Source organism: Aristolochia californica, unplaced genomic scaffold (genome assembly GCF_029961685.1).
Source record: "Aristolochia californica isolate CCGP_79_NKW_82.1479 unplaced genomic scaffold, dmAriCali1.0.hap1 SCAF_16, whole genome shotgun sequence".
NCBI classification, from domain to species: domain Eukaryota; kingdom Viridiplantae; phylum Streptophyta; class Magnoliopsida; order Piperales; family Aristolochiaceae; genus Aristolochia; species Aristolochia californica.
In genome coordinates this window covers 19,768,542-19,796,541 of record NW_027181837.1, presented here as the reverse complement: position 1 = coordinate 19,796,541, position 28,000 = coordinate 19,768,542, and the positions used below count along the sequence as shown (strand labels likewise).

At 36.9% G+C, this 28,000-nt stretch overlaps 1 protein-coding gene across 1 annotated transcript; it reads left to right on the top strand.

Moving 5' to 3' along the window:
• On the top strand, window positions 1-27,873 carry LOC137952509 (histone deacetylase 5). The gene is made up of 13 exons (XM_068799577.1): window positions 1-342; window positions 1,412-1,613; window positions 2,156-2,302; window positions 11,279-11,391; window positions 21,043-21,254; window positions 21,394-21,458; window positions 22,063-22,233; window positions 22,751-22,837; window positions 23,458-23,784; window positions 24,476-24,669; window positions 24,782-24,911; window positions 26,758-26,822; window positions 27,474-27,873. Exons 1-13 carry the CDS (start codon window positions 182-184, stop codon window positions 27,634-27,636), a joined length of 2,037 nt encoding a protein of 678 aa, XP_068655678.1. The 5' UTR covers window positions 1-181; the 3' UTR covers window positions 27,637-27,873.
• The last annotated feature ends 127 nt before the right edge of the window (window positions 27,874-28,000 follow it).

Below are 28,000 nucleotides of genomic sequence, written 5' to 3'. Positions count from 1 at the left end.
GGAGATATTGGTTTCCCTCCAAAACAAAACAAAAGGGAGAAAAGGGGAAAGAGAGCAGCCCGCGTCAGCAAAGACGAAGTCAGCACGAATTCCATTTCAAAGTTTACGTTTTCTATGAACATCTTACCTCCCCGTCTCTTTGTTCGTCACCTCCCATAAGTTATCTGCTTCATCTCCCTCCATGGAGCCCAATTCTGTGAAAAACATTGGCAGGCGTGTGGCTCTTCTGTACGACGAGAGGATGTGCAAGCATTGGGATCCTGAGGACAAGTACCATCCAGAATCGCCTGAGAGGATCAGAGCCATCTGGAAAAAACTCGAATCTGCTGGGATACCCGAAAGGTGCGACATGGTCCTAATTATTTGAAAAAAAAAACTCTGGTTCGAATTATGTATGGTTTTTGGTTTTTTTATCATCATTTACTTGTGTATTTGTTTCTACTCACGGTTTCCGTACTTGAAGTGTAATGATCAATATTTTCTCCGTTTTTTCCTTGACTTCTTGCTTAAATTAATTTTTCTGCGTCAGTTCATTTGGGTTGGAAAATGTCCTGTTATGTTGCATTTTCATATTACCGCCCAAGGTATCCAGTCAAATAGTTTTTTTTTTTTTTTTTTCACCGGAACTGGCTAAAATTGAGCTGTAGCTGTCACTTGTAGAGCGATGCTAGAAACTAAGGGTTAACTTCTATGGACTATAAAAATTTCCATTTTCCACCTGCTAAATTTTGCATTTCCTAGATAGATTTTTCTGGAATTGTATGCTGTCACGTGGTATTTGATGCACGTAGAATTAGTATGTCATCAGTCTTTTACTTTGTAAATTGGAGGATTGGGTTGCTGTGGGAGCTCTTGTGATTTCTGTTTTCTTTTAATTTATAAAGTCCCATCTCAGTATACAGGATGTTGTATCTTGTATTGGGTGCTGACTATGATCTTCCAATTATAATTTTTTTAGAAAGGGCACAATTTCATTAATCCCGAAGGCAAACAACAATAAAAAACCTATAATCAAAGAGGGGGGGGACCTTTAGTAAGAGAATCAGCCACTCTATTAGCTGATCTAGGAATAAAAAACCAGGAGCAAACAACATCTTTAGACAAATCAAGAATTTCAGAAAAGCAAAAAGATGACGCCAAGGTGAGTCTTTTTTGCCCAAACTCCAACTAATAACAGATTGGAATCTCCTTCCACATGAATTCTCTCTTGAAAGCACTCATGATGAATCATTCTTCAGCCCATGCCGTAAAATCTTCCAATTACAGTTTTTATTTGCAACCTTTTTGCTTCCTATAGTTTATCTTTCGAAATTTTGAGATCACCATGAAGATCTTTTATCTGCAACCCGTGTTGAAACTTCATATTTTCTTGACTCTAACTATGCTTTCTATTTTTCCTGTGGGTTTTTAGATGTGTGGTTTTTACTGCTAAAGAAGCAAAGGACAAGTATTTGGAATTAGTTCATACCAAAAAGCATATTGGCTTGATGAGGAATATTAGCTCCAAAAGTTTTGATTCTCGAAGAAGTAAGATAGCTTCAAGGTTTAATTCTATATATTTCAATGAGGGTTCATCCGAAGCTGCATATCTAGCTGCAGGATCTGTCATAGAGGTAACCTCAGATTTGATTAGCTTTCTTGAAGATATAAAACCACCACATTGTGAAAATTTTCTACTAAAACAACTAAGTTGTCAGGCAAGAGACACAACCTCATCCATGTATGCTCAATCGAGTACTTGGAAGTTTCCAATAAGCAAAGTATCTATAAGGTGTGAAGCACACCTAATTTATTTGTACCCTAGAGATGGCATGCAGAGAACTTGTGAAATGGGTGCAATAGGTCAAGGTGCTTGCTTCGGATGTCCTGCTTCAAAATTGTTTATAAATAATGTAGGAGCTATTTTAACATGTCTCTTATGTACGTGCATAGTTTACTGTATCAGAGACATGTCAATTTTTGGAGTAATGGGCTATATTGTCTGGTGCAAACTGATACAATGCCTCACATTATAAGATCCACCTACAGATATTGGACTTTTTGTGTACCCAATAGTATATAGGGTAGTTGATACCATTAAAATGTACCACGCAATATATTTATTTTTACAATTTTATAGTAGGTTTCTGATGTGTAGAATTATTTTCTTGATTAGGTGTCTGAAAAAGTTGCAAAAGGAGAATATAATTCTGCTGTCGCCATTGTTAGACCTCCTGGCTATCATGCAGAACCTGATGAGGCTATGGGTTTTTGTCTTTTCAATAATGTGGCAGTTGCGGCTAGTTTTCTTCTGAACGAAAGAGTATGTAATTTCTTTTTATTTAATTCCTTTAACAAAATGACCCATTGAAGTTACGTTCTTTGTCTTTTTTTTTAAAGAGTATTCAATATGGATATTTGTATGACTATGGCTAGATTTTGCACAAGGAGGTAAACAGACACCTGAATAAAAATTATCTTTTTAGAAGGGAATGAAAACAAAGGAAGTTCCTCATCATCACCATCATTGCTGCAACCTCATTCCATCTATGTTGGAATAGGTTACACAATTTTATATTTTGTTCTGTCATTTGTTATTTCTGATCTTCCTCTATTTGCTATCTATCAATGATTACTATCACCAAGACATGGCCTCTCCTGTACTATTTGACCTCCATTATGAGAAACTATCTTTAACTATTCCCTCAATGCTGCAATTATCATGTTGCGATTACTGTCAGCACTGTCAAACAGTTAGACCTGCCAAATTAGTTGCCGATTAACAGCTCAATTACCATAACGTGTGATCCTTTAACAGCCATCGTTGACCTTGATACCATTCCCAAAACTGCTCCTCACCTACTAGAAATTGATGCTGATTTCCAGCTCAATAAACCTTGCACCTTGCCTGATGCAGAAAATCACAATCTTCCAACTGATCCTTTCGAAACATCCCTAAATGGTTGGCAAAATCCTTCAATACCCATCACTCCTGAACGTCGATTAGCCATCTTGCCAATGCCAATTCTGGTATATCAACCTAATTTTGGAATGTTATCTCCTCCCCCATTCCAAATCTATACCAAAATGAGCTATTTGATTTTGAAACCAGTATACCAGTTGCTAACCGAACGGCCAATTCAAACCGAGGATCACAAGTGGCTGTTGAACAATCAGAGTTCCATCTCCCCCCATTATCAGCAACTTCCTAAGAAGAGAAAGGCCCCAATCAAGGAGGCTATTTCTAGGAGAATCCAGCAATCCCAGTAACATTCCAACTGATCCTACTTCTGGACGTCTCCTTCTTCCTCTGCTTAGAAGGTCTCAGAATTTTGTTGCCACTTTCCAAATTGAAAAGCATAAATATACACATGGAAACAAATGATGGAGTTAGCAAATATAATGGGTGTGGAATATAAAGGAGAATTACTTGGAACGAAAGACGAATATGGGGTGAAGAAATTAAAAAAAAAATGATTGTATTATTCTGGAATGTATGTGGAGTTGGGCGTTAAAGGAAAAAAGCTTCAATTCGTAGTTTATTGGAATCAAACAAGGTGTATTTGGTAATTCTACAAGAAACTAAACTCCAACAAAAGAATAATTAAATCACTCATGAATTATGGTGCTGCTCAACCATCGGTGGGAAGGCTATTGATGCCATTGGGTTCTCAGGAGGAATCCTAATTATGTGGAATACAAACTTGATTGATTGTCTTGATGATGTTATGGGAATTTCCTCAATTGGGTTGAAAATTAGAGACAAAAATAATGGTCAGATTTGGGGTATTGCTGGGGTGTAAGGACTGACCAGATATCGTAGTGATTTTCGGGATGAATTAAATGGTCTCACTCTGTTATGGATTATTCATTGGTTGTCAGCTAGTGATTTTAATGTTGTACGTTTTTGTAATGATAAAAGTCCTCCTTACAATCATGTTACTTCTTCTGTGTGAGCTTTTGCTGATTTCATTGGTAGTAATGAATGGGAGGAAATTAGCCTCTTCGGAAAGGCATATACATGGTCAAGTGGGCAGAAAATCCAGTTTTATCTAAATTGGATCAGTTCCTTGCAAATGGTGATTGCTTTCATCTCTATTAATAGGCCTCTGGAAAGGTAAAGGTGTGTTGGCTTTGATCACTGGCCAATTCTCCTTGATACAAAAATTGGGCATTGGGGTCCAAAATCTTTGAGATTTGAGAGCTCGTGGCTGCTGTGTAAAGATTTTGTTTCTCTTATGAGATTGGTGGGATAATCTACAAATTGCTGGCCTGAGGGGATGCCACCTTCCACTGAAGCTTAAATTATTAAAGGCTAAACTTCGGTCTTGGTCTTCAACTAAAAGGGCAGTTGAGTGCTGAAAAAAATTCACTTTTGGCCCAAATTGGTATTTTAGATAATTATGAGGATCAACGAGGTTTCTCTTCCTTGGAATTCAGTAATAAAATCATGCTTCAGAATAAATTCTAAGATATTTCACGCAATGAAAGAGTTCATTGGAAGCAACTTGCCAAATTTAAGCGGTTAAAGGAGGGGACGACAATACAAATTTTTTCCATGTAATTGCTTCGAGCAGTCGGAAGGCAAAACGGATTACTTCATTATGTGTTCGTGATGAAGTAACTTCGGATCGGACTGCAATTATTGACTCCCTTATTACCTTTTTTGTAGGATTATATATTGAGGAATGTAATAGTCGGCCTATTATTTAGAGTTTGCATTTCAATAGGATTACTTCTATGGTTGCTAATCTTAGTGGGATCACTTTCTCTACTTGGGAGATTGAGATTGCTACCTTAGAAATTCCAAATGATAGGGCTCCTAGAACTAATGGTTTCAATGGTGAATTTTACAAGAGAAGTTGGCCGCTTATTAAGGACGACCTTTTCTATATGTTTTATTCCTTCTATCTTAAGGGAGTTACTTATAGAAGCATTGGAGCTTCTTTTATTGCCCTTATTCCGAAGAAAGAAATTGTTGAACATCTTCGAGATTTTTATCCTATCAGTCTGATTTCAAGTCCCTATAAAGCAATTGCTCACCTCCTTGCCAACAAACTTAAAGTTACATTATCGATGGTGATTCATAGGGGCCAATCAGCATCTATTAAAGGAAAGAATATTATTGATTCAGCTATGATAGCACATGAATTGTTGAATCATTTCAAGAAATCAAGAAAACCAAATTTTATCCTCAAGTTAAACCTTGAGAAAGCATTTGATAGGGTAAACTGGGATCTTCTTGGTAACTTGTAAGATAAGATGGGGTTTGGTGTGAAATGGCGATTTGGGATCAAGAGTTGCATCTCTTCTGCATCCTACTCGTTGCTTATCAATGGACCAATGTGTGGATATTTGCGGTGCTCACGAGGAATATGACAAGGTGAATACTGGTTAGTTAAAGCCATCTACTTTTTAACATCATTGCTGAATATTTATCTTCTATGATTTATTCAGCGAGGAGTACTGGTTAGTTAAAGCCAGTTTCAGCACATCAGGAGTATGATATACCTATATTGGTTTGCTGATGACACCCTTTTATCTTGTATAATTGAAGAAGTGCAAAGAACCAAAGCTCTTCTTAGGCCTTTTGAGTTAACCTCTGGCCAGAAAAATAATTGGCAGAAAACGACACTAATGGAATATCATATTGATGATAATAGCATATGTTGTATGACATCTTATTTTGGGTGTTCAATAGCTGCATTACCTTCTTCCTATCTTGGGTTACCATTTTTTGATTCTAGACTAGGCCATAACCTATGGACTCAGGTTCTTGTAAAGCTAGAAAAAAGATTATCTACTTGGAGGGGTCGGCTTTTATCCAAGGTCGGAAGACTTGTATTACTTAATTCATGTATTGCTGGTATACGGAATTATTTCTTATCATTTCTGCCTTGTCCAATGGCTGTTTATCAAAGGATTGCAATTTTAAAGAAAAGATTTTTATGGCGAGGTCCTAATGGAGAGTTTAAATATCATCTAGTTGGCTGGGATAATATTTGCAAACCTAAGTCTCATGGAGGATTGGGGCTTCGCCTAACTCAGAGTATGAACAAGGCGCTTCTTGTTAAGTGGTTATGAAAGTTCAATAATTCCCCTCAATCAATTTGGAGGCCTATGGTTCCTGCTAAGATGGGTTGGACAGACAGTTGGTGGACTGTGGGAGGTAGGAGGCATAAACTTTCTCCCCTTTGGAGATAATTTTATCACTCCTCTTAATCTTTGAAAAAGAAATTAGATTCTATGTGTGTTGTGGGAAAAAATTAGCTTTTGGATTTTGATTGGTGGATAGATAAGGGTCCGCTATGTGATAGATATAATGTTCTGAGGAGATTGAGTACTTGCTGTAATGCTACTGTTGAGAATTTTTGGATAATTCTTGCTGGAATTTTCATTTCAGAAGAATATTAAATGAGATTGAAGTTAATTTAGTTTCTAATCTTCTTGAGGAGCTTCATTTGGTCCATATTTATAGGCATAATCAAGACAAAATCATTTAGATGCACGATGATGGTTTATTCTCGGTTTTGTTGAAACCAGTGCGCTAAAAGGCTCGAACCTTTTAGAAAAGCAACCCCACGGATCTTATACAAGGACTGACCCGGTCGATACAAACAAATATTCCAACACTCCCCCGCACGAGGAAAACCTGTGGACAAATTCATCGGAAAAACCCGGGATAAATTCATCGGAAAAACCCAGGACAAATTCGGTGGGAACAGGATTCGAACTCGGGACCAACCAACTCTGATACCATGAAAAATAGGTGATTTGGGGAGAAAATAGAAGAGAAAATGGATTTCTGGAAGAGAGGCAGCTTTTCTGCCTTGGAATTCGAGCCAGAAAGGCCCTTCTTGCTTCTTTATAATCATGGTTTAAGTGAAATTTTACAATAACACAAAAATGCCCCTCAATACTCAAAATTACATATCTCCTAAAATACATGTCTAAATTGAATGAAAATTTAACTAGAGATAAAATAAGACATTCTCTATCTAATAGCCATACTATAAGAGAAAATGTAATATTGAAAATATAAGAAATGACCAAAATACCCCTGAACTTGTATTTTAACACTTCAGTCTATAAATTTCTTAATGGATGGATGACTAATACTGCTACTCATGATGCTACCATGACATGACATCTCTTGGGCCCTTTAAAAGTTCGATTGTCATCTGGTGTGATCTCCTGAATTAAATACTTACTGTGGACAATGTGAGTTGAAGAAGAAATCAAGCACATTACTCCCATTTGTCCACTTTGTAATGGGGATGATGAAACCTTCTATTACATTCTTGTTTCTCTTGGAGAATATGGATACATTTTCTAAATGAAATTGGGTTACAGATTTGCCTTTTGATGAATCTCCTTGTCATGTACAAAATGATTCTCGATACTAAGATTCAAAAGTCTTTCAGCTTGTCTAGCTTATATTTCCATGGGGTATTTGAAAGGAAAGGAATAAGAGAAGGTTTAATTGTAAGTTCAGATCTGCAAATGAAGTTGCTTCTATTATCATTGATCACATCTCCTCGTGGATTCTTACTCTATCTGAATTGCTTGTATGACAATTCCCTCTCGGCCTCCTAGCATGATTATATGGACTCCCCCTCCGATTGGCCATCTAAAGCTGAATTTTGATGGAAGTGCTATTGGGAGTCTTGGTCAAGCTAGATTTGGAGGGGTTATTCGTGATTCTTCCGGTGCAATACTTCCTACTTATTCAATAACAATGGGATTTTTAGATTCTATTTCAGCTGAGTTGTTTGCACTTTTTCGAGGTTTTCTTGTATTTCGCGATCATTTTAACGATCCTCTTATTATTGAAGGAGATTCCAAGATTGTCATTAGTTAGTATTTAAATGCTATTAATCCCTTTGGAGGCACTGAACAATTTTTCATCATATTTTTAATATTTTTTCTTGCTTTAATTGTACTTTGCCTCATGTGCCTAGATCAACAAATAATATTGTGGATTCTTTGGCCAAACAAGGAGTCTCCCTTTAATCTCTTGTTGTAAGGGAAGTTCTCCTTTAGTTTGTAATTTTGTTCTTTAATTAATTCATCATCTCATTAAAAAAAAGACAAGTTGTTGCCTATAAACACTGTGAAGTTGGGTCCAAAGGTCATCCCATAATGACTAGTCAACTTAGGAAGAACTAATAAACTCAAGATCTTTGTAGGACTATTTCTTAACACTCCCCTCACGTGTAGGCTCTCTTTTGTGGCTCTACAAGTGGATAATTTGGGTGGTGGCCCACATACAAGTACCTGCTATGATAGTTTAAGGCCCAAGACTTGCGTTACCGCTCTGATACCATATTGAATTTACAAAAAAAAAGAAAAACTTCATTGACTTTTCCAAGATCAATATCTCCAAATAAAAAATTCAGATCGAGAATTGGTTGAATAGGTAAGAACATAGACTTACAGATCTTTCATTTGATATATAATTCTCCATGTAAAGTCTCGTTATTGATAGCATAAAATGACTCGAAAGTTGAAGCTTTTTGCTGCTGCTCGAACCTCTCTTGCAGTCTGACCTTTACTGCTTCAAATATTGATTTCTCTTTGTACATAACTCTGATTGAAAAAATTCGTTTTTCCTTGGAAAGTAGACTCAAATATCATTCCGTCGATGTATAATATGCAATATGAAAAACTCAGTATAGAGGTGAAAACACAAATAAAATAACGGGGATAGGGACTGAAAGGAGGAAAAAAATATAGATACGAACCTAAACTGCTAGAGATAATAGATCAGAAAAGTATACATTATTTCTATGGGTTGACCGAGTCAACTTACAGAACCTTTCTCTGATACCATATGAAGTTGGGTCCAAAAGCCATCCCATAATGATTAGCCAACTTAGGAAGAACTAATAAACTCAAGATCTTTGTAGGACTATCTCTTAACAAACACCACTCTAACCAAGGAATTAGCAAGGTTATTCAAGCTTTGGAATGTGCATTTTTTTTTAATAGCCATTTGTGAAATCCATAAAGAGAGAATTTACAAGTATACAAAATTGGCAGCAAGCGGCCTTAAATACAAAATAAAAAGTTCAACCTTTATCTTAAGGGAATGAATTACCCATAACAATATGTGGTAAAGTAAACCCATCCAAGCTAGAAAATCAGCAACACAATAAGCGCTTTGTTGAAATTAGCAAGAGAAAAAGTGTGTGAGAGAATAGGGTTTAGAGATCCTCTCCCTTATTTATAACTTAGACAATGTTCAGAATCACACACGTTGAATTATGGATCTTTCAGATGCATTTCAGTCATCATGCTTATGGGTGAATGAGTAATTTAGTTATCCTCTCACTTAGGTGACTTAGAAGAATGTTTGAGTTAGGTATATTTAGGTTTTTCTGTAACAAGGAGTTATACGGGATTCTATTCTAGTTAGAAGGGTATTTCTGTACTTCTCTGATTGTAACTTAAGTGAGTTAATAGAGAAGCATTAGGGGTCGACTTCTGACCCCTAATTGAGTACTGGTCTCTCTGCTGAGAACTAGAAAATATTCATTCCACATTTTTGTCTCTGCCTCTTCTTCTTCTCTTCTAAATCTCTCTTTACTCTTCTATTTACTTAATCCTACAACAGCCACCCTGCAACCATAAACCCTAGGAATCTACTTTCTATAGTAAAATCCTTTTTCTAGAAAATAAAGAAAACTTAAGTAACTCAAATAAACTACTTCTAAAACTCTCCCTTAGTAAAAAAAATCACCTTTACATGTCTAATTAGACAAAATAGACAACAAAAATATTAGTGAAGACAAGGACTCTCACAACCCTGATGGGAGGGCATGACGCAAGGAAAAGGTGGAAATCTATATGTGACACTAAGTAGATGCCAAATGGCAGCAGAAAGCACCGACTTTTAAGGATCGCAGAAGAAAATTGTGCACTTTTAAGAGCAGCAATACGTCAGCAAGGACAAAATTAATTCATTTACCCTGCAGCAAAAGATCAATCCAAAGAACTCATACTAAGTTTAGAGATCAACCCACTTAATTCTCAAAGCATGGCAAAAAAATTCTCTGTCATAAAGTTCTGACCATACAAAGTAATTTAATATTTGAACATTAAACAAAGAGTTCCAAGAACAGACCATAAGAAATGGTCTTACCATAAAAGAGGATGGAGTTGGACAATAGTAGGAAAGAAATCCAAAAGAGATTATACAATGTATAATGGCCAACAAATTCAACCGTCAAAGTTACCAAAAAGTTGATCAAATTGGACAACAGATTGAACACTAAACTGACCATTAGAATCAACCACAAAATTAGCCAAAAATTGACCGAGCAATTGGACATTGGAATTTGACCTTGAATTTTATCACAAACTTTTTTTTGAAAAGGATGTATATATATTAACAAGAGAAAAATTACAAAGGAAGATGGAGCAAATCCCTGATTTCTAGTATCAACACAGATGCATCCGGAAAAGCCAATATAATCTCAACACAGGTAAGGCTCCTATAGTTTCAATATAAGATTGGTTCAGTTATTATTTTAAGTTCTGACAAAAAGTTTTACATTGGCAATTGACCTAAGCAGAACGGCCTTGTTAACCCAAGCTTGCTGCTAAGAAATTGTAGCCCAGTTCAAAGAAAATAAAAAAGTTCTATGCTCAAGTTCTTGATTCTCTGTTTCTGTACTATTTCACTTATTACTCTCTGCCTTCAGTTTTCTCATACCTTAGTTTGTTCCCATATTTTTTTCATTAAACAACTTGGCAACTCTTTTATGGAAAAAAGCTTGTACAATAAATTTTCAGGTCATACAAAATTCTAGAATAAATAGATTTTGATCTATCTATGAAAAAAGGAACTTGATATAGAAGAATTAAACATAGGGTTAGGAAGAAGAAAAAAAACAAGAAACTCCATGGGGCACATTCAACTCTCCAATGTTTTTCGTACATCAGCCAGCATGATTTCTCATTCTAAATATTCTCAAGACTCTAACTGTTTCCCTTGGCCAATATGGTTTCCATGAGTTAATACAAGACAACCATGGCTTTGTATTGATTATGCTGGCTGATCTAGTATTCAATGCTGATTCAAAGAACCTTCGTTGCCTGCCATAACCTGTCTTGTGAACATTCTCAAATCTCCACTTGATTTGATGACTTAAACAGGGTTTTTTCTGATAATTTTCTCGACGATGATCTTGTTCATTTCATGCTCACTTTATTAGCATATAAAATATCTGCACTTGTTTTTTTCTCTTGACAGTATTTCTTATTTTGTTTATTTATTTTTTCTTATCTTATTTAGCCAGAACTGGGTCTCAACAAAATTTTGATAGTTGATTGGGATGTTCATCATGGGAATGGTACTCAGAAAATGTTTTGGAGAGATCCCCGGGTGTTGTTCTTTTCTGTTCACAGGTACATGAATTGTTTGATGACTTGTGTTTTATATTTTCATTGTTCTTGATCTCTCAGGGATTTGAATAATTTCTATGCATTTGATTTGGATGCTGCATATGCCTGCTAGAGTTTAGATTATAATTTCATAGTGTTTTGCTTTCTAGATGGTTTCACAAAAACATCCTAGGCTGAGGAAGCACTTTGCACTTGAAGATGTTGACAAAGAGTCAGATGAAGGGATAGTGAAACGGAAATTGAAACTAATAGGGAAATTTAGTTATTGATGCAGGTAATATCAATGAATATCCCATTCCAGCAGAATACTGGCTTATGTAAGGTTCACTGTTTAATCCACTCAGTATGTGGGCATTCCACCCAAATTATCCATGTACCACATGTGAAGGCCTCCACCCAAATTATCCACTACACGTGAGGGGGAGTGTTAAGGAATAGTCCCACTTGGATTAGTGAGATAAAAGATCTTGAATTTATTAGTTGCCAGAAGAAGTTTCCTAAGTGGCTAGTCATTTTGGGATAAGTCCTTGGACCCCATTTAACAACTGAAACAAAAAAGGAATAGTGCTTCCAGTATTGAAAACCAGGAAAATGTATACTCGACTACAAAAATGCAATGTTTGGGTAAAAAATGGGAGCAGTGGATCTAATTTTTTTAAGGGAGTTGTAATTTTATTTAAAAAACAAGGGAAAAAAAATCCTTGGGAGGGCTACCCCTTACATCAAGGGATTAGAGGGCTACCCCTTGCTTAGCTAAAAGATCAGCCTCATTGTTGGATGATCTATGTACATGAGTCCAAACACAATTACAATCTTAAAGAAAGTCCATGATTTCATGAAAGGTTTGCTAATGCCTCCAAGATCGTTTGGCCTCCTTTAAATGCCAATCGAGATGCTGGAATCACCTTCTATCCACGAGAATTGAATCCTTGTACAAGAGAATGCCTTGCCTGAGGCTTTGGAGCTTTACAATTGTAGAATCAACAATTATTACTCCCTTTTATGTCTTGAAAGTTCTACCAATTCCAGCATGTCTGGGCTGCCATTTAACAACTTGACGTGCCTTGGTTACAGAAAGTTGTGCCACTAGATTCCATTTACTCCCGAGTGCCCCTATTAAGGATCTGAAATTCCTTTTTAGTGATAAGCCAAACCGAGATAGAAGTAGAGATGTCACTTCTCACCTTCTCACGGACATGGCCTGGTTGTTGGAATGTTGATTATTCTTCTCCGACCAGACCCCCCTAGGGGGTGTGGGCAAGGTAGGCGGAGAAGTGCAATGATCCTGTTAGGTCTTGTGAAAAGCAAACCTACAGGGATGAATATGTTGTTAACTCTAGTGCCGAAGTTTAATTTTCTTAACATGACCCCTTACTCTTTTAACCAATCCCTTGTGGACAACATGGCTTGTCTCGGGACACAACTGGGGTTCATGGGGGGGGGGGGTCTCTCTCCAACATCTTAGGGGGGTTAGTCAACTTGATGCAGGAGATGAACTTCAGCCGCATTACTCAGTTCATCTCCTGATGTCGTTAGGGGGGTTAGTCCACAATGACGTGGAAATAAAGCGGAAAATTGAATTGAAGTGAGATGAATTGTTTCCACTTCAACTCATGTTTGGGTGTTAGTCCAGGCCAGTTAAAGTGGCTGGAAAACAGATTTCAGTGTCCTTTTCTAAATAAAGAAGAGAATGAGTAACTTTTTATGATTATAGTTTATTATAAATTAAAACAATAATTACATGTGACTACAATAAATTATATAAAATTAATAAAAAATTAAAAAATAACATAAGGGAATATAATAAATAAACCTAGTGGTTTAATTAATTATAACAATTGGATAGTTAAACCAATTAATGATTATAGTTTATTATAAATTAAAACAATAATTACGTGTGACATGAATAATTTATATAAAATTAAAAAAAATTAAAAATAACATAAGGGAATATAATAAATAAACCTAATGGTTTAATTAATTATAGCAATTGGATAATTAACCAATTAATGATTACAATTCATTATAAATTAATATACTAATTACGTGACTAGAATATATTATATAAAATTAATAAAAATTAAAAAATAACATAAGGGAATATAATAAATAAACATAATGGTTTAATTAATTATAGCAATTGGATAATTAACCAATTAATGATTACAATTCATTATAAATTAATATACTAATTACGTGTGACTAGAATAAATTATATAAAATTAATAAAAATTAAAAAATAACATAAGGGAATATAATAAATAAACCTAATTGTTTAATTAATTATAGCAATTGCATAATTAAACCAATTAATGATTACAGTTTATTATAAATTATTATACTAATTACGTGTGAGTAGAATAAATTATTTAAATTACATAAAACAGTTAAAAATAACATAAATGAATATAATTAATAAATAAATTATTTTGTAATAACATAATATATAGTATAAAAATACTTAATAAATAAAATTAAAACACGTGACAAAAAGGTATAAAATGACAACAACGAATATAATTAGAGTAAATTATTTCTAACAACGAGTTTGTGCATTTAACATCATCAACTTACTAGTTTAGTAGATACGAACGACAACATACATGTTCAAATGCAATAAAGTACAACCACTAATAATCACTCCACATGCTAGTTGCTATGGCATCTCGAAATTGTGCAGCTCTAGTGGATTCTAATGCACGACGCCTCCGCATTGTTGTTGATAGGTTGCCTTCATCCCCAAGATCATCACTATCATCGCTATCTTCATCCAAATTTTCACCTGCTAATCGGACCTCATCATCATCCAATTCAAACATATCATTGTAATCCTCTTTATGTATATAATTGTGTAATATGCAACAAGCTATTACAATTTTCATCTGGATTTATAAGAAAACGGAGGAACGACTTTCAACATTAGGAATCGAGCTTTTAAAGCACCAAAAGTTCGTTCAATAGTATTCCTCAAAGATGAGTGCCTTCGGTTGAATAGCTCTGTATCATTTCTAGGAAGGTTGTCTCCAAATTCTTGTAGATGATAATGAGTTCCTCGATATGGAGCCAAAAATCCTGACATATTTGCATAACCAGCATCGACTAGATAATATTTACCTACAATACAAAATATTTTTCACATAAGATAATTGAAGATAAAAAAAAAAAAAAATTACTACATAACAATATATTATTTACCTTCAGGTACACAGATTCCATTTTGGCAAGTCAATGCGTCCTTCAATACACGGGAATCAGCTACTGATCCCTCCCATCCAACAAGTACATAAGTGAATTGTATATCAAATGTACATGTTGCCATCGCATTTTGTGAGAGATAGCCTTTTCTGTTCTAGAACCTTTGTTGTTCTTCAAGTGGGATGTTTGTTTTGATATGAGTTCCATCAATAGCCTCAATACAATCCTAATTATATCATTTCAATTAATACAAGTAACTCTAAATATTAATCTAAAATTGTTCATTAGATGCCAAGTGATGTTACCTTAAAATACGGATTAAACATTGGATTGTTTAAAATCTTCGAGTGAGTCCGTTCTGAAGGCCGTTTGATGTAATCAGGCCGAAGTTTGATAATAGCATTCAACACCTTATTGAAATACCTACTTATAGTCCAGTTTGATCTATCAAACATCTCTGTTGTGACACTATATCCTTGTCCTTGACCAACAGTTAGGAGAAAATATGCAAGTTGTTCTTCCACTGAAATGGTCTTTGTAGGTGATAAAAATCCTTTACTATAAAGTATCTCTGCCATTTTTTTAAACGCAATTTGATTCATCCTGTAAACTTTTCGAAATTTAACAGGTGATTTCGCTAATGCCTTTTGCAAATAAATCGGACGACCAAGCCCACGAGGACGTAATGTACGTCTATACCTATGGTTCATATAGTATCTTCCCATCATGTATATAAGACATGTCAATAAAATCATTCTTGTATTCCTATTTTTGTCTTCCATGGAAACCTGCAAATACAATCACCACAACCATAATGACGACTACAACAATAATTCATGTTTCTTCCTAAATGTCATAAACACAAAAACATACCATTATCTTCAATCATAACCTATTTTCAATCACACCTATATAAAACCATCTCCAATCACACACCCACAACATTCATCCACACAATAAGAACACGACAATCATGAAAACCCAAATCTTAACCATAATTAGATTCATAATCTATCAATGATATGTTTTATAAAGTTATAATTAAAAAAACATAATGAAACTTCAAAACAATCGTCCCAAAATACATAGTGTACTTCAAACTATTGACTACATTTCACCAGCACAGTATTTAAGCCAATTAAGTCGCTCTTCCACTGGTAGCTTCGTAAACATGTCCTTCTTCATTAGTGTATCTAACAATAGAGGAGCGCAAAACTTCATCTCTACCGACAGGTCCGGGATTTCTGTGAGGGCTTCATACCAATTCTCTCCGGTGGTTTTATCATTTTTAGGTTGTAGAGATTGCAGTAGGGTAGCAATTCTTGTAATTGTATCAGCGAACATAATACTATCATCGATGGTCATTTGTGGTCTCTTTCTACGACGACTTGAAGTTGACGGGTTAGTACTTGGAGACTGATCAGGTGCCGACTCATTTTTTGTAAAGAATGGCAAAGGAGTATCTCTACCTAAATCGACATCCTCGAGCATGTCCACACGCTCATTTTCTTCCTGATGTTGGACATCATTGCACATGTCTTCGTCAGTTTGACTTATTCTCCCCATGGCTATTGAGTTTCCCACTACCAAAGCCAATTTGTCATAAAGAGGGCAGCCTTGTTGTCTATATTTTTCAACTTCTTTATGCTCCTACAAGGATAAAACATCATTTAGACGACTTGGCATAGAGTTCTAGTAATGCGGAAAACATACAAAATGTTTTACAGTCAATCATAATTTATTGACCTTGATATAGTCTTGCCATACAGAATGACATGCAGTAACTCGATGTGTGGTTGCATCCCAACCGAACCCTCTAGTGTTGAGACAGCTTGTTACTGCTTGGTAAGTTTTCTTCCATGATCTTGTTCAATTCTTGAGCTACTCAACAGTTTTTTTATTAGCTGTGTCTTCATTGCACCTATTGACATAGTCCAAATATACTTCATGCTTCCAAACCCCATTAGGCATCCTGTTCCCCATATTGACTTGCTCAACCAACAGATCGAGCATTTTGTTGTCATCATCGAAGGTCCAAATGTCATATGATCGAGGAGTTTGTTGTCTTCTTCCAGCCATTTATAATCTAAATCCGAGATGGTCCTCATGGAAAATTTTTTTATCAGACAACCATTACTCATCGTAGTAACTAGGGACACACAGAAACACAACCAACAAATAACAAAATACCATGTGGTGGATATTTATAACTCCAAAATCTCCTCACCACATGGCAAGAGCATTTCATAGCACTTCAAATATATTCAACAACATTCTAAAACATTTCAAAATTAATCTAACTAATTTCATTGCAGATGACTATAACAATGCAAAAACAAACTCATGAAGTCCAAATTCACCGAACACCCCCGGTAGAGCCTCATATGACTTCGCAGTCACTACGAAGCGTACATGGTCATTGATGGGGGTTGGGTTTCGTTGGCTAATAGATGCCTGTGTAGGCGACTCAGCCTTGTTTGAATTGGACCATGTGGTGGATATTTATAACTCCAAAATCTCCTCACCACATGGCAAAAACATTCCATAGCACTTCAAACATATTCAACAACATTCTAAAACATTTCAAAATTAATCTAACTAATTTCATTGCAGATGACTAGAGCAATGCAAAAACAAACTCATGAAGTCCAAATTCACCGAACACCCCTGGTAGAGCCCCATATGACTTCGCAGTCACTACGAACCGTACATCGTCATTGATGGGGGTCGGGCTTCGTTGGCTAATGGACGCCCGTGTAGGCGACTCAGCCTTGTTTGAATTGGACCATGTGGTGGATATCAAAATCTCCTCACCACATGGCAAAAACATTCCATAGCACTTCAAACATATTCAACAACATTCTAAAACATTTCAAAATTAATCTAACTAATCTCATTGCAGATGACTAGAGCAATGCAAAAACAAACTCATGAAGTCCAAATTCACCGAACACCCCTGGTAGAGCCCCATATGACTTCGCAATCACTACGAACCGTACATCGTCATTGATGGGGGTCAGGTTTCGTTGGCTAATGGATGCCCGTGTAGGCGACTCAGCCTTGTTTGAATTGGACCATGTGGTGGGTATTTATAACTCCAAAATCTCCTCACCACATGGCAAAAAATTCCATAGCACTTCAAACATATTCAACAACATTCTAAAACATTTCAAAATTAATCTAACTAATTTCATTGTAGATGATTAGAACAATGCAAAAACAAACTCATGAAGTCCAAATTCACCGAACACCCCTGGTAGAGCCCCATATGACTTCGCAGTCACTACGAACCGTACATCGTCATTGATGGGGGTCGGGTTTCATTGGCTAATGGACGCCCGTGTAGGCGACTCAGCCTTGTTTGAATTGGACCATGTGGTGGATATTTATAACTCCAAAATCTCTTCACCACATGGCATAAACATTCCATAGCACTTCAAACATATTCAACAACATTCTAACACATTTCAAAATTAATCTAACTAATTTCATTGCAGATGACTAGAACAATGCAAAAACAAATTCATGAAGTCCAAATTCACCGAACACCCCTGGTAGAGCCCCATATGACTTCGCAGTCACTACGAACCGTACATCGTCATTGATGGGGGTCGGGTTTCGTTGGCTAATGGACGCCCGTGTAGGCGACTCAGCCTTGTTTGAATTGGACCATGTGGTGGATATTTATAACTCCAAAATCTCCTCACCACATGGCATAAACATTCCATAGCACTTCAAACATATTCAACAACATTCTAAAACATTTCAAAATTTATCGAACTAATTTCATTGTAGATTACTAGAACAATGCAAAAACTAACTCATCAAGTCCAAATTCACGGAACACCCTTGGTAGAGCCCCATATGACTTCGCAGGCACTACGAACCGTACATCATCAGCCTTGTTTGAACTCGACTAAACCCCCTAAATCCTATACCCTAACCGAGAAACCTACAAATTAAAATAAACCTTAAACCCAAACCCTAAACGCTAGTCCTTAAAACCCCTAAAAGTCCCAAACCCTAAACCCTAGACCCTAAAACCTCTAAAAGCCCCAAACCATAAACCCTAGACCTTAAAACCCCTAAAAGCCCCAAACACTAAACCCTAAGAACTTAAAACACTATCACCCAAAAAACCAAGAACCCTATGTTTTTTTTAAAAAAAAACATAAACCCTAATTCTAGACCTAAAGACTAAACCCTAGACCTTAAAACCCTAAAAGTCCCAAACCCCAACTCTAATCCCCAAATTAAACCCTAAGAACTTAAAACCCTATCACCCAAAAAACCGAGAACCCTATGTTTTTTTTAAAAAAAAAAACATAAACCCTAATTCCAGACCTAAAGACTAAACCCTAGACCTTAAAACCCTAAAAGTCCCAAACCCCAACTCTAATCCCCAAATTAAACCCTATCAACATGAATTTGAACCCTAAATCCCATAAACCCTAACCCTACATCCCAAAATTTGGCCACAATCAAGATAAATTACGCACAAAAATTCAAATTAACTCAAACACAACACTAAATTAGTTGAAAAAAAATAGGGTTTCGGATTACCTTCTGAAATTTGGGGGAAATGTAAGCCCAATGGAAGAAATCGACGCCTAACTGTCGAAAATCGAAGAAGATTGAAGGAAATCGAAGGATATCGAAACCGGAATAGGTTAAATCAAAGGAAATCGGGGGAGGAGGAAAGAGAAGAGCGAGAACGAGAAGGAAGAGGGAGGCCGAGATTGAAAAGAGATGGAGGCCTAGAGGGAAAAGAGAGAGGGAGAAGGAAGAGAAAGGCCGAGAGAGAAAGAGACGAGAGAGGGAGATGGGGCGAAAACGAGAGATAACAAGAGAAAGTAGAGGGAGCAGAGAACAAAGACGAGAGCCAAGCGAGAGGAGCAGAGGGAGCAGAGAGAGCGAAAACGAGAGAAGAAGGTCGGGCAAAAAAATTCGTCGGGAGACGAAGGCCGAGCGAGAGGAGAGGAGAAGAGGAGATGAGAGGGATTTTTAGTTTCGGGGGGGGGGGGGGGGGGAAGAAGCGACGCCGTCGCTCGTGGTAAGTGGATGATTTGAAAAAAAGGGCGGAATCAGTTTTCCGTCGTTTTTGCCTGAGGAGATGAAACGGTGTTATCTCGCTTCAATTCAAATCATTTTGCACTAACGCCATAAGTGGGATGAACTAGGTAATGCGGGGGGAATTCATTCCACTTCATTGTGGACTAACCCCCCCTTAGTGGAGCACCAATGTTCAAGTCATGTAGATGAATAAAATGAATCCAAAAATCATCTCCATGGTTTAATTTCAGAAATCTGGTTTCCGCACTATTTTGTGAACCAACCAACCAGATGAAGCGGGCGCCGCACTTCGAACCCTCGTCGATTTTAATTTTTTTTGGCTCTCTCTCCCACAGTCTTCGCTCTCTCGGTCTCCTTCTTCTTTCGTCTCTTCTTCCTCTGAAATTTTTTTTCTCCCTCACTCCCTTTTGCTTCTCCCACCAGCGCTGGACAGACCCCCCTTCCTTCGTTCTGCTTCCATTGTCCAACGCTGCACACCTGTTCAGTGTCATCACCGCCGCTGCACCTAATCCCTCCCCCCGCGCATCGCCTTCTCTGCCGCTTGTAGCCTAGCCCTCACCTCATCGTAGCCCAGCCAGCAGCTGCTTTGAACCCTCCCATCGTTGTCACCCCCCCCCCTGATGCCTAAGTTGAAAGGGAAAATAATTTCCCCCCCTCGACGCCCCGTCTCGCACGTGCAATTTTTTATTAAAAAAAAAACTTACAAATCCTATTCTCAACCATTGCTTTTCCTTCAGACGATGCAATTTCGTCCACCCCAGCCGCCTCTAGTGCTGTTTTTCCTTCGGATGAAATATATAGTGTGTTAAAGATAGCATTTGATCTAATTTAATTAATTAGTATATTAATATATTTTAATTATACAGTAAATTACTTATTCGTACAGTAATCATGTTTTCCTAATTTGGGGTTTAAGTATTATGTTTTAATTAAGTATACTGTTACAATGTACTAATTCTCTTGTTTTTTATATTTTTTCTTATTTTGGGGCACTAACACTGAAAATTGCTTTCCAGTGCACATGAACTTGTCCACACTAACACCAAGTTTGAAGTTGAATTTCATGTAGATGAATGAAATGAAATTGAAGCAGGAGATGAAAATGAAATTCAAATTTTAAGTTTGTTGACTAAACCCCTCCCCACCCCCCCTCCCGAGCTTGTGACATCTTTTTATTTCTTTGTTTTTTCTTTTTTTTTGGGACTATTGGCTTCTTATCCCTTTGTTTTAACTGTTCTGATTGGGCTTTTACCCTTTTGATTAATAAAAATTTTCATCAGTAAAAAAACTGCAATGTCTGACATTAGATCAACACATTCTTTGTGCTCAACTAGTGATTATATCCAGTATGTCTTTGACTCTCATGCCTGTGTTTTTTTACTACAGACATGACTTTGGGAGTTTTTACCCTGGGGGTGATGAAGGCTCTCTCAATATGGTTGGTGAGGGCTTGGGTGCTGGATATAATATAAATGTTCCTTGGGAGCATGGACAGTGTGGCGATGCAGACTACCTTGCTGTGTGGGACCACATCCTAATTCCTGTTGCTAAGGCTTACAATCCAGATATTGTTCTTATCTCAGGTGGATTCGATGCAGGTCAGAGCTGTTGAAGTTCTAAATTTTGTGTCTCCAGAATTCATGTTCTTTTGATTTGGGGCTTCGTTTCCTTTGTGATCTTTTCTGTGTAGAAGTATCGGATTTTGCAGCTTTTGATTTTCAACTACTTGCTTTGCAGCCATTGGAGATCCATTAGGAGGTTGCTGTATAACACCTTATGGATACTCAATCATGATGAAAAAGGTCAGTACCCAATATACGAATTTGTCTTATCCATTGTGTGTGTGTGTGTGTTGGGGGGGGGGGGGGGGGGGGGGGGATTGGGGTTGATTTCCTGGATTTTATTATCAGAAACAAATGGAGTGTCTGCTTCGTGCGCCAGACTCTCCCATGTCCTCCCCCTTCCTCTCCTGGCTTTTTCCTTCAAAAGTTTATGGATTTTGAGCATATCGTGACACTGGTGACTAATTTAATTGGAAGAAGCTGCTAGCCATGGAATCAGCAAGATGATAGGTGCTCCAAGAAGTGCGAGTCCAAGAAATGGTCACATGCATATAAAAATCCTCAAAGCCATAGATTTAGACTTGGTATTGAGGGACCAGTTAGGCTAAGTTGTTGACAACTAGAAGAATTTCTTGTTTCTTGTTGTATTCCTACTTGTTCTTGTGTATTCTCTATATATAGACTGGCTGTGCTTGTAGTTTTCATTCATTTAGTGCACTATTCAATAAAGAGAGGCTGAAATTTTTTAATTAGATCTGCTATTAGCATTGTTATTTCAACAGTGGTCATACTTGTGGTGTTTTTCTTATCATATTTAATGTTATCAGTTTTTTGTGTTGTTTAGTTAACTGAATTTGCTGGGGGAAAGATAATACTCGCCTTAGAAGGGGGATACAACCTTAACTCCATATCAAACTCTGTTCTTGCTTGTGTGGAAGCTTTACTTGAAGATAAGCCCATTATAGGGTCTCCAGAGGCATATCCATTTGCGTCTTCATGGCGTGTGATACAGGCGGTAATGGAATATTACCTTGTTTTGCTTATATATATATATATATATATATATTACTATAGTATTGTTACTGTTTACTTTTCCTTAAAGGACAATCTCTTTTTTTAAAAGGATTAGTTGCTCTCATCTCCAAGTTTTCAAAGATCCCTTCTGTTACATTCTTGGTTTCGTTTTTAATCAGATTTGTTTTTCAAAGAGGACCCACCTTTTCCCTTCGCTTTCTCCCAGCATTGGGAGAGATGTGGGAAGCAAGAGGTGTGTCCTCCTCTCACCTTTCTATGGGGAGAGAGGTGACTTGAGGGCTTCCCCCCACCTTCCTCCTCTGTTTCTGACTGAGAAAGAGACCACAAGGAGAGTTGGGTCTCCCTCCTCCCAATGGCGAAACCTGCTGTCCTCCTCTCCCCCCTCTCCTTTTCTTCCATATGGGGACGGAAGGGGCGCATTTTTTACAATCCAGGTTAAGAGTAACTTATCCTTTTTCTCTGTAACCCTGATGATAACATGAATGTTTTCTTTTCAGGTTCGGCAAGAGTTGAGCCCCTTCTGGCCTATTTTCACCGAGGAGTTGCAAGAAAAGGAATTATTGAGCAGAACATATACATTTGAGGTTGTCTTAATTTATTTTATATTTTTGTTTTCTACTATCTTATTTCTAACTTAAATTTCCTTTATTTTTAGTGGGAATAGTCCCACATTGGTTAGTGTTAAGAAGTGTTATGAGTTTATAAGTTTGATCAATAGGCCTCATAAGTGGTTAGTAATTTTGAGATGAAACCGAGCTTAGTCGAACACTCTTATCTTTCAAAATGTTAAAGGTAAAGAAAGAACTGGATTGTTCTTTTTAACTGTATGCGAATCTTATTGCTCTCCTCCCGCATGTCCAAGTCACCAAAGAATGAATGTCTTCATGAATATCTCAATGGATTTTGCATCATTATGTTAACATCGTGGACATGCTTGTTTGAAGTGCCCCAATCTCTTTATAGGATGACCTGTGTGATTTATCAGTATATAATGCTCTTCTAGTGATGTCAAAACTTAGCAAACTAAATCATGAATTGATTATTGATAATAGGAAGTGCACATGGGGCAAAACATTTCTCGATATTTAAGTTCTGGAGACATTTATTTAAAAATCCACTTTATTTAGCATATATTTGATGCTGCATATAACATATTTGACACATCTCCCTGTTTTCTTCTAATCTGTATTGGTTGAAATTCCAGCCCCTCTTGATCTCAAATTCGGAGTCTGATGACGAGAAGGTTGAAGCAACGATTATTGCTGCTACAGAAGACCTTTCTGAATCTTCTGAAGCTAACATATCTGAGGTTCATGATATTGTTCAAGTTCTCTCATTGCTAAAGGTTGACGACAGTAATATGGATAAAGAGGTCGCTTTAACCAAAGATTGTCTCAGTGAGTGTCTAGAGCAAACTTCAGAAACTTCTGATTCATGGAGGTCTGACTATGCAAAGATAGACATTTGGTATGGGAGCTATGGATCAAACATGTGGAAACCAAGGTTTCTATGCTACATTGAAGGCGGACAGGTAAATTCTTCTGGTCAATGCCATGAAAGGTATAAGCTTTTTTTAAATATATTTGTTTTCCCTAACCTCTTGTCTATGGCACCCTAAAGTTGTGTCTGATTGGTTTCTTAATGTCAATGATCTGAATTTTCATCTGTATACCAATTTTTTTTAACTAATAAAAAAAGAAGATTTTTTTTTTTTGAAATAGAATAAAAAAAGAAGATTGTCTCATGTAAACTGTTCATCAAACTGTATTGCTGATTCTGCAAACAGGAATCTCTCATTGTTTTGGAAACCTTGTTTATTTTTAGAAGGCCTGTGCTCAACTATATAATACTGGCTTTTTTCAAGACCAGATCAGTGTGGGACCATGTTGCCACAACATTTCACTTTTATTTTCAGAGAACTAGCTTGACGCTTGGACCACACACAGCAATAAAATGGTGGGACTATTTTCCCACCAACAACTTTCAACTAGAAAGTTAGATGTTAATCGGATCATGAATTAGAAAGGTTAAAAATCAAGCTTAGAAACAATTTTACTTCTTTTTCATAGGGAAATGCCATGTGACATTTATTTGTACAATATTATTTGTATATAATCCTTTAAGAAAATTCATCTTACAATTCAGTCCATGTGAATTTTTTCCTGCCTCTTTAATAGTCTGCTGAATAGTTTCAGGTAGACACTCATTTTTAAATTCCTTAGGTGGAAGATATGCAAAAGACATGTCCTGGATCCAAGGATAAAAGCTTACCAAAGGAGACCATGTGGAAAATTGTGCCTCACCGTTTATTCTTTGGACATTCTCATTCACGGACATGGGGTTCTGGAGGGGTTGCATTTCTTCATCCTGAAATAAACATTGATGAGAAAGCTTACTTGTGCATGTACAAGATAACGTAAGTCGTAGATTTGTTTCTCTGTTGCTATTGAGTAGTCGAAATTGTATTCTAGGATTTTCAAAAATACTAATTACAGTAATTTGTTGGTATACTTGCATTGATTTCCCAGGCTTGAGCAATTCAATGATGTACTCCTCCAGGAGAATCGGTTGACTCCTTCGGTGGCATCTCCATTATTCGATTTATCTGCTTTGGATTTAGTTGTTAAAAACAGGTCCATGAAGCTGGAAGCTCTATTGGTATGCCTCTCTCTTCGATTCCTACTGATAATTTCAGCTAAGAAAATCGCAAGGAAAAATTCATAACATAAAACTAGCTTGTGAACCAGCCACTTTAGTAAAATCCTATTCTTTGGAAAAGTTAATAGCTGTGGAAATAGAAAAGATTCAGTATTTTCAACCGGACATTACATCATCTTATTGTGATAACTTAGCTTCCTAAATTCAAATGGTTCTACTTGTGAGGAACAAGAATTGATGCTGTGTAGTAAACTATCAAGCTGGGTGGTATTGTTTGTGAAAGTTCACAGTTGTTAGTAAAATAAGGATTTGGCCTGTGGCCTGGGCTTTGGCTCAATGGTTATATTAGGGGGGTTTTAGCGTGAGGTCTTTGGTTTAAGTCTTGTAATTTCTGTATTTTCCTGTTTATATATATACATCCTTTTCAAAAAAAAAAAAAAAAAGGTCTTGGGTTTAAGTCTCACTAAGGTAAAAGGTTCCAACATTTAAAAAAAAAAAATAGAATTTTGCTATTCCTAATTTGCTGATGACATATTATTTTGCATTGTTTTCAGTTGGTGTATTGTTAGATTCCTGTTGATTACAATTACTTCTTGAGTAGGGCTGGGCATGGGTTGGGTTCGAAGTCTGCCCCATTTCCCAACCCTGTCCCCTCTTCCCCATTTTAGCCACCCATTCCATCTTTCACATAAATTTACAAAAAAAAAATTAAAATTAAAATTTATATATAAAAACGCGTGAAATATATAAAACAACAAAATCATAAAATTCCACAAAACCAAGCAATTGTATGTAACAATTCAAATATATCAACCAAGTAGACTTGTGACACTAAGAATAAAAAATGCATCATTTGTAAAAATTTGATGGATAGTTATGTAATTAAACCCTTCCCACTCTTTAACCTTCATGGCGTTTTTCTCTACACCTTGTTCCTGCCCTGCTAGGTGAGAGAGAAACCCTATCGCCTCCTATATTCTCTTTTGGGTTTCCAAGCATTCTTCAATTCTGTAGCTTAAATCCTATCATTAAGCATCTATCCCAATACTATAAAACCTAGACCAAATTGATTGCTCGAATCAGGATCAAACCCAGTCCCTTCACCTGTCACACATTTCCTAGACCCAATTTTAGGTCAAAACTTGGCCAACTAGGAGTCAGCCAGTTGACCATTTACACAATTTTTTCTTGATTTTATAAAACTTGGACTGTATTGGCTGGTTGAACCGGGTTCATGGTTCCTCTACTGGGTAACTACTCTTCAGGTCCCGTATTTTGGTCAAAACCTGGTTGACCAAGTTGGGTTTGTCCCCACGAGACAGACGTGGGGAAGGAGCCCTTGCTATTGATAGTGAGGAGGGCAGGTTGTCCTCCCCTGTTGGCACATGCAGAAGGGGGAGGAGAGGGGTGGTGGCACCCCTGTTTCCCTCTCTCTGTCTGAGTGTCTCTTCCCCCTTTCAATGCAATGATGAGGAAGGGATCTCTTGATAGTACATGACGGTAGGGAGAGTAGCAAATCTTTCCTGTTTCAGAAATGCAATTTTGGAGGCGGGTTTGGGACCCCTCCCCCCTTATTCTGCTGGTAGGCTGCATGGTTGAAAGAAGGCAGGGGGCCCTCCGGTGCTTGCAGAAGAGGGAGGGTCAGGGCTAAGCTCCACAAGCCCCTTATTTGCAAATTGTGGGAAACCTTGCTAGGTCATATTTTTCTTCTTATTTTTAAATTATCCTGAACCAATCTCCTCGTGGGATCATTTTTTATAACATAGATTTATCCGTATACACTTTTTTTCTGTTATCTAAAGTTACATTTATTAATGTTTTCAGTTCTGCTTATCTGTTTTTGCAGGATGGATGGTACTCTAATGTTGTTTATTTGGGAACAGAGCAAGAAATCCCCATTTTAACAATGACGTATGCTTCATTTGCTCTTCCTCCCATGTTTTTCCTTTTTTTTTTCCAGTTTTCTATTTCAGTCAGTGCATGATCAGCAGTAGATGGTGTCAACCAGCAGATCATGTTGGGTGGTAAATCTTTGGATCCGTTTAATAAGTAAACCGGATTGATTTTGTAGGAAGAGAGCTCCAGAATTAGGCATGTCCAATCAATACCTCATAAAAAGTTAACTTGTTCAAAGTTCCAAGGATCGCACTTAAAGAGGAATGAATCTCTGCTTCTCAGTATTTAACTCACTGGCCCAGTCTGGTAAATGTGGTAATGTAAGGTTAATAGCTAGCATAAAAGCCTAGTCAACAACAAATACATGAATCCAAATCTATGGCTGTTAGAGCAGAATATAAGTGGATTCATGCAGCTGATACAAAGACTACATTGGCCTTCTCTGACCTATTAAACCAAGAATTTGTTAAACTCCAAAAATAACACCGGACACTGTTTAACAACTCGGGCTTGGAAAGACTAATAGACTGTCCTGTGCATAAAACTAAATTCTGCAGTTTTTCTAAACTGATTTCCTTCTCCATTTTATTTAATTTCATTTTCAGTTGTTTAATCCCTGACATGGAGACATCTGAACGGGGTATTCCAATCAATCTGTATTTCCAGGTGTTCTCTTGCTGATATTGAGAAATTCAAATCTGGTGTTCCAATGCTTCCTCCATCTGAAGGGTATGAAAAGACCTTGGTGAAAGGCCTGGTGGAAGGGAAGCAACTCACTCAAGGAGAGGCTGAGGATTATCTTCATACAGCAGCCAGACGGGGTCTATGATTAGATCAGTTCATTTCTTTTGTAAATTGTCTTGATTAGATCTGCTTTGCTAATTATTGAGACGTTCTGAAATGATACGACTCAGTATTCATTAGGTAAAATGACAGTGTCACATACCATTGATTCTAGAAGTGGACTATGTATCCCTATTGCTGGCTAGATTAGTCGTGGTTTTGAACACAGTTTTTTATTTGGACACTGCGAGAAAGTGTTTAAACTCAGTTCTTCATCAATAGAAAAAATTGCTAGTTGATTCACTTCCCTTTGAACCTACACAGAAAAAAAAATTAGTACATAAAAGCCCAGGAGAGGAGTTCATTTTGTTCTTGGCTTGAATGAGAGATAATGAATGATCTCATATGGG

Bases quoted from the DNA above. Each gene is read 5' to 3' on its own strand.
- LOC137952509 (XM_068799577.1), top strand. From the start codon at position 182: ATGGAGCCCAATTCTGTGAAAAACATTGGCAGGCGTGTGGCTCTTCTG. The intron at 343-1,411 runs GTGCGACATGGT...GTGGGTTTTTAG, and splicing joins TCTGCTGGGATACCCGAAAG to ATGTGTGGTTTTTACTGCTA. The intron at 11,392-21,042 runs GTACATGAATTG...TTTTTACTACAG, and splicing joins TTGTTCTTTTCTGTTCACAG to ACATGACTTTGGGAGTTTTT.